Source organism: Cyrtonyx montezumae, unplaced genomic scaffold (assembly GCF_038088225.1).
Source record: "Cyrtonyx montezumae isolate F1298 unplaced genomic scaffold, pur_monq_1.0 scaffold_4, whole genome shotgun sequence".
Taxonomy (NCBI): Eukaryota; Metazoa; Chordata; class Aves; order Galliformes; family Odontophoridae; genus Cyrtonyx; species Cyrtonyx montezumae.
Window position 1 is genome coordinate 15970009 of NW_027072045.1, and position 7882 is coordinate 15977890.

Genomic DNA, 7882 nt, shown 5'->3' on the forward strand with positions numbered 1-7882 from the left:
TTCCAGAGCTGCTGCCTCGGAGCAGGAAAGCGCGTGCACCCCAGTTGCAAGGTTGCAAATGCTTCCAAAGCCGCACCCCCCCTTACCAATCATTAATCATCTCCGGGCCGGAGAGCGAGGGGGAAAAGGCCAAGTGTCTGCAACCCTGAAGCAGTGCTGACCGGTTCCCTGCAGTGGCAGCTTGCTCTGCCCCAGTGGAGGTGGCCAGTCCTTTGGGAAGGTCACCAGGACCCACACACAGGAGGCTCAGCCCAAAGCTGGAAGTCTGAAGAGGGAGCATCTTCCTAGCTGGCATCACCTCCATCATCTTCACCATGCGGCACGAGGCTTTCTGGAGTGCCTTGGAGTATACCTGCAGATTGCTGGGCATCACCACTGCAGCAGGTAGGAGTGAGCTCCCTTTCTTTGCTACTAAAAGAATAGATGTGGGGGTTCCCGTGCTGTTCCTGTGCCTTTGGCCAGATGCGGCCTCTGCCCTATGCTGCAAGAGGGGTGAGGGAATTTGCTCTCTTTTGCTTTGAAACACATCAAAGGAGAGTGTCAAGTGCACAGGCTGTTTGCAGAAGACAAGATAAAGTGCAGGTGGAAAAGAAAGCCCAATTATTTTCTATAAAACGACAGGGGAACAAGCATAATGTGAGAGGGACTGAAGAGCAAAATACTCAGGACAACACAAAACTGATGGGCTGCCGCAGCGGTGCAACACCTCAGTCACTCAAAATTGGGATGTGGTAGACATCTCTGCCCCACAGGACATCTCTGGGTGGGACAAACAGCCAGGGTAGGGGCGGTGATCTCAGGGGTTCTCTCTGGTACTGCTGCTGACTCGCTGTCATGGGTCAGGGCAACAACTGCCTCAGTTTCACCATTAGCAAAGCAGAGATCAAAAGGTTCAGCTTGCCTCACGGCTGGAGGTGTGAACGGAGGTTCCTGATGAGAGGTGTCTCAGGTGCCCATGTCAGGCTCCAGGAATTCTGGATTTCAGACAACGCTCGGTAGATCACAGCAGGCCCTCTCACCATGGCATTTCCTTTATCAACTGCAGACACTTTGTTCAAGTCAGGGACCAAGCAGAAAGAACAAAGGTCAGCTGGAGAACAGACAGGTCCCCAAGGACATCCAGAGCCCTGCTGAAACGATGGAGGCTGTGCTATCTGACTGATAACATGCAGAGGTTCAAGTCCCTGGTTTGTACAAATTCCCAGCGTGCTGTATTGAGGTTGCAACAGACAGGAGCTACCACACAGCTTTAACAAGTAAATACAAATCCGTATGTCCCCATCCTCGTCAGACCCACATGAGCCCATGCTGATCATATTCACTCTTAAAGCTCCAGATTCACACAGACCCTCCTGCATGAAAACATGGTCCTGTTGCCACGGGAAAACTAAAGCTAGAACAGTAAAACTGAAAGTAGCTTACAGTTTGGAAAAGTCTTGATAGAATATAATCTCTCTTGACTGTTTGCTTTTTTCCTCACTCTGCATCATCCACACCCCTTCCTGTAGCTCTTGGAACAAAGCAATGCAGCTTCCTCTCAGCTGAGCAGCTACAGAGCACACTGCCAGTCTCTGTACTTTTCCATATCTCTGCTCTGATGCCTTCCCAGTATCAACTGGTTTTCCCAAAAGGACAGTGAAGGAATGGGAGGTGCCCATGCTTTATTCTTTTGTGTGTCTCAGTGGGGTAAGAAAACAGCTTGATGCAGCGCTTAGTGCCTGATGAGGTGTATGAGGTTTTCAGATGAAATGGAAACCATGCAGAAAGGAATCCCACCGGCTTTGGTTGAATAAGAATAATGAAAGGGAGAGGAGAGTGCATCAGCCTCACTAATTGATCCTGAGAATGTCTGGCCAACTCCATAGGCTGCTTGCAAACACAAAAGATTGCCCACAAAATGTAACCCCTTCTTCCCCCAGGACCTTAGAGCGCAACGGGGCTGCTTGTGTAGGAGATATCAGACAGTCCCACTGCCCATGACTGGTCAGTGAGGAGTGAGGAGCAATCAAACCATCCCACAGATCACCTCTGTGTTGGGGGTATCTCCGTAAATCAGAGATTTTAGGCCTCGTGACTTCTGTATCCAGAGAGTCTTTACTTATTTCTTAATTCTCATACTTTCAACCATTTAATTCCTAATCATGTGCCTTTAACCACATGGTTTGGAGAAGATCCAAATCAAGGCACCAACAAGCCCAAACAAACACCTCAGAAACAACCCTTCATTTTTTGCAGATACTTCACCCAAACAGTTCTGCAGATAAAGCAGAAGCTATGGAAAATCAGGAAAGTTTCCCAGGCAAAGCAGAGACTCAAGCTGTTGAATTCTTCGTTTGCCTGTGGGAAAGGAACGAATGGATGAATTCTGCATTTGTATGAAAAGGTGTTAAGAAGGCTGCTTTATCGCAGGATACCAAAGAAGAATTCCTTCCATGAGGGACCACTCTTGGTCCCTTCACAGCCTCTTATGAGCCTGATTTCCCCTGCCTTTCTTGGGGCTAGAGAGGCAGGATGTGGGCCCCGTGTGTACCCCTGGAACTGAGAGAGGCCAGCATAGAGAACCAGAAGCTGCAGGTGACACAGCAAGAGCCAACAAGACCACAATGACCTAGTGGTCTGGCCTTGGAGCAATGCAGTGAGCTCAGGCATGGACCCATAGTACTGGCCCACCTTGTAGGCATTATGGGCTGGAACCTGCCTTCAACTTCCAACTTCAGTGTGATGTTAACCATAGCCAACTTGCACCTCAGGTCTTGGCCAGTGTGCACTGAGTGCTGAACCAGTTCTCTGCAGCTGGTGCAAAGCACTTCATTTCTGTGTTATTTTGGAATTACTCCTGAGGGATGCTGAAGGAAAGTTAGCATGCCATAAAGCTTTTGGCCCCCAGTGACCAGTCCTGGGAGGACTTTAGCCTTGTTAATACTCTTAATCCCTGTTAAACTGACTCCCCAGTGTGCTGTGCTTGCTGGTGCACTGGGGGGATGTTCATTCCTTGTTTTTAATCTGCCTGCTACTGTTATATGTTTTTCTGTTGGGCTAGCAAAGGATTTTAATGCCATGGCTACGGCCCTACTTGAATATAGCTGGCACAGTTCCCACATCCTGCTGCTGCCCTACAGCCATGTGTGAGGTGCAGCAGAGGTGGTGAGCATGAAGAGAATCAAGCCAGAGATGTCCCAGGAGATGCTCAGAGAGGTGTGGGAATGAGGGGCAGATGGGGCAATGGAGCTGAAGTCCCTAAAGCAGTAGGGTGTGTGAGGGTCATGAGACAAACACCACTGCTTACTTCCATCCAAAGCTGTTATTCTCAGAGCACATCTTCCCAGGCCATACAGCAGCGAGGCTGCCTGCTAGGATATTGCTGGGCTTGGTTCCTGGGCTGTACAATGTTGCCAGCACTCAGCTCTTATCCCTAGGTTTCTGTGTCAGCTTGAGTCACTAAAGATGCAGAGCAGAACCAGCTGGTGGGACACTCAGGAATCACGAACTGAGCCAACAGTCAACATCTTTGCTGCCTTCTCTTTCTAGTGCTGATCGGCGTGGGTGTAGAAACTCTGCAGCGAGGGCAGTTCAAAAGTCTGGCTTTCTACCTGCTGTAAGTATTTTTGCCCTTGCAGTCAGAGCTAGTAAGGTGGCACATTCAACCCCTCCACCATATGTAGCACCAAACAAGCCTGCAGCAGCATCAGGGAACATAATCAAAGGCTTTGGGGAATTGACATCTCCTTAAGTTTCCAAAGAGTAAGTTGATCCTGTTAGTGACAATGACCCTCTCCCCACTTATGTAGACTCGAGCAGGTCAGAAATGACACTGGCTGCAAATGCACCCTTCCATGGGTGAAAGGTCTTGGGCTCTCCTCCATAAACCAGCCAGGCAGAGAGCAAACAGTAGTTTTGTTGTGCCTGGGACAGTAAATCCCAGCCATCTATGCCTCTTCTTCCATTTGCAGAGCATGCTTCAGACCAGGCCCACCTCCCTGACAGCTCCACCTTTCAGTTTTTCAGGGGTTGCTGTTACTGTCTGTGAAGGCTTCTTCTTTATCAGTTTGTTCCTGGAGATGTGCTTCACGTGAGTAGACCCTATCTAGTCTTCTCCAGCCTTCATGGAACTTGCCCAGGGCAACCTGTCACTTACAGGTAATATCGGACCTGGCAAGGCTGCAAGTGTCACACCAAAGGTCCTGACCCTACTGCCATGGTTAGTGCAGAGGGGAGATGAATGGGGACATGTTCACAGCCAAACACATGCTTTAACCCAACCTTGTGCCACATCTACTGAGCATCAGCATGACAAGCCCTAGTCTGCAGCACCTCCTTAGCACATGGTATGAAGTCATACAAGGGCCAAGCAGAAGGGCATAAAGATTTTCTGCATTTTAACTCAAACTTCTGCTGACTTTTGGCATAAACTCAAGAGCCCTGATTGCTAGGAGGTAACACCTCTCTCCAACTAGTAGGTATAAGCACGCCAAGAATAGGTCACATGTGATACTGACCTGTTACCTCTGCTCACCACGCTCAGGGCTCAGACTTCATGTACCTTCCCTGACCAAAACACCCACTTCCTGGCAAACTAGAGTGACAGTCTGAACCTTTAAATAGGCCATGGTTAGGTCTAAATCTCCTCTTCATACACTTGGTGCACAAGGACTTCTGTTTCTCTTTCCAGATATGAACCTGACTCTGTGGCACATGGCTGCTGGAAACAAGCAAGACGCCCAGGGAGCTTCCAGAAATTCCTTGGGTACACACTGCTCTCGGTGGCTTGCTTCTTGCATCCTGTCATTGTCTGGCATGTCACCATACCTGGTGAGGAACCTGTGCTGGGGTGGGAAGCGGTGTAAATGAAAGAGGAACATGGACTTTTGGGGACAGTAGATCGATAGACCAACAGATGGTGGGGATGTGCGGGGTGCTGAGTTAGCTGGGCCAATAAGAATTTGTTTGGTTAGCACCTTACCATCGGCTAGCCCTCAGCCAGCCTATCCTTCTCCCCAGGCTCCATGCTGGTGCTCACCGCCTTGGCCTACTTCCTGCTGAGCAAGAGGAGGAAGACCCCAGGGCACAAAGAAACACATTCTGAGGCAGGCCAGTACGTGGATCCTTCAGCCACCATGTCAACCCCAACTGTTGCTGGTGACACAGAGCAGACCTACACCTTCCACGAGGCTCAGAGGGAGCAGCACTGCTCACTACTTGGCCACATGAAGAGCATCCTGAAGGGCAGCAAGGACAGGAGCCTGACTCCTGCATCCCCACTCCAATCAGAGGTCACACCAGCCCCACGCAAGCAAGTACATTTTCAGGAGAAGGTGGTGCAAATCATCCCTTCTGTTAGTGAAAGCCTGGATGATGTGGAGAGTGAGACTGAAGAGACAACATCAGACACAGCACCCATCCTCACCCCTCCTGATACTCCTGTTGTCCTCACTCCTCTCAGCCCCACAGGACTGTTTTGAGGACTCACCAGTAACGAGGACAAGACAGGCACACGTGTGCTGGTGTCCCTTCCTGAGACTTGGGCAGCTGACAAACCTTGTGCCATGAGCAGTGCTGCCATGATGACTAGAGTATCACAGCCTCTTCTGGGAATCCTATTGTCCTGGCAGATCAGCAGGAAAAACCACGGGTCAACCCCACAGCTATCAAGGAGGATGAGGATTGGAGTGTGCATCACCCACGCCGCAGTGTGGAGGTGTGACCCTCCCTGCTGCAGCTGGTTCACCCATTCTACAAGGGCTGCCTGTACAAAGAAGGCCTGCAGCTGGTGGCAGTCAGCAGCCCCGCAGCGCCATGCCCAGGGAACAGGCCATGGATCAACCAGTCTATTGCCAAGGCAGTAAAGTTTCTCCTCCCAAGGAATCTCTCGCTAAGGCTTCAAGTATTATCTGTTACAGATAACATCACAGCCGTGGCATTTGCTTCCCATGAGGCAGCAAGAGGGTCCTCCAAACAGCCTCTACTGGGAGCAGATGTCTTCTGACTGTCCTTGCTGTACCTAGAGGAGCTCTTGGAAGCTTGGAGTCACCAAGCACACTTCTGGAGCTAGCAATTGCTAAATGTTCTCCTTTGAGACATGCTTCGTGCCCAGCAGTGAATCACCTCCAGCCTTGGGGACACCTGTGTGGGAGCAGGGAGAACCCTAGGGCTTCCTCATATTCCCTGTCCAGGAAGCCCTCTGGAGTTAGAAGAACATTGGGATGCTGTGGCACTTCAAGTTCCAAGGTTCAGCACTGCATTGTCTGGCACAGCAAATTGCGTTAAATATGGGCCCTAGAGGGCAAAGGCAATAATAAAGTTATAATGTTGCCCCACTGGTCCCTTCCATTCCCCGAAGTCTTCACTTTTGCCTTAATCCTACTGTACCTTCTGCCCTTTGAAGACCATTTACCTCTACTAAGGCATTTCTTTCCTGCTCAGTCCCTCAGGAAGGATCTGCAACCTCTCTGGGATACTCCCACGGCATTATGAGGCTGATAGCCCAAGATGCTTTCCTCTGCTCCTGGATCTATCAGCAAAAGGACCTACAATTCAGTCTGCCTGCAGATGCTGTCAACAAGACTTTCTCATCAGCATCAGGCATTTCTTATGACTACACATGGCAAGAAGTTGGGCAGTAGGGTTTGCTCAGACACTCGACATGAGTGCTGGAGTGAGGGGTTGTTAAGGACAGGAAACCCTCAAGACCTGCTTGGGCTGAGGATAACACAGATACCAGTGGGGATGGATGGGGATTTTTGGAAATACATTGTTCTTTTTAAATGTTCATCTCTGAGTCACAATCACCACAACTGCCACTTAGAACTGAGTGTTGTATTTTGAAGGGAAGTAAGAAAATGTGAAGTGCAAATGTTCATAAACCATAAGGCAAATGATAAGAACTCAATGCAACTTTTGAATAAATTCTGATCAAGTTGCTCCTGATATGGGAGATGGATGGGGAAGAAGGCAAAAGATACTGACTCACAATGCCTGACTGCCTGTGCTGGTTAATGAAACCATCTTCAAGAGGGGCTGATGGTTGGTCTTATGCACTCAGTTGTACCTACAGCCAGATATGAACAAAAAAGCTTCTTGTTCTATCATTGACATTTAAAATGGTAACTGTTATCAATCTGCTCTAAATATAATGCAGAGATTCCTCTTCCGTCCATTTGCACAATTTAAACCCTCACTCCAAAGTTACACACTGGAGGAGAGACACATACACATCTGACTTTAGGGAAGTCTAGTCTCTTCCTACACCTCCAAAGCTCTATTCAGAAAATTGAAGCAATTTACTGACTAATATCACATCACTGTTACCCTGGACAAAGCCACAGCTCCACCCACAAGTTGGTTTATTCATCACATGAAGAAATAAATATCCAGCTATTTTCTTCTAAAGTAGATAGTCAAACAGCATACTTGCACCACCAAAGGCCCCAGCCCAGCCATGCTGACAGTAAACCATCCCTGCCCACTTCTCCAAAAGGCTGTGCTCAGTGATGGCTCTTTGTCTCAATCACATATCTGCCCATAATACTCTCACTAGCACACAACCTTCAGCATTGCCCTAGGCATCATCTGAATGTTTCATAACAAATTATACATATAGAGGTAAGGGTCATCAAAAAGACAGATTTTCATAGATCAACAGATCTGCTAATGAAAGATCATGTTTATGTGTAGTGAATACCCTGAAAGAATAGCACCCACACAATATAATGAATGCAGACAGTATATTTTTGCTCAATGGTGCAGGCCACGATTCAGCAATTCCCAAACATAATGCTACTATCTCTTTAGCCCTGAGCAAGGCTTCAGGACAGCCTGGGTACAGACAGTCACGCTGCATCCAGAAGTCACACATCTGCCCTTACACAGAAGTCCCACAATTTAT

The 7882-nt window shown here is 48.8% G+C and overlaps 1 protein-coding gene across 1 annotated transcript; it reads left to right on the forward strand.

The window, feature by feature from the left end:
* The first annotated feature begins 314 nt into the window (after positions 1-314).
* On the forward strand, positions 315-7139 carry TMEM72 (transmembrane protein 72). The gene is made up of 5 exons (XM_065746422.1): positions 315-384; positions 3529-3595; positions 3998-4069; positions 4670-4809; positions 4999-7139. Exons 1-5 carry the CDS (start codon positions 315-317, stop codon positions 5457-5459), a joined length of 810 nt encoding a protein of 269 aa, XP_065602494.1. The 3' UTR covers positions 5460-7139.
* Positions 7140-7882: the final 743 nt, after the last annotated feature.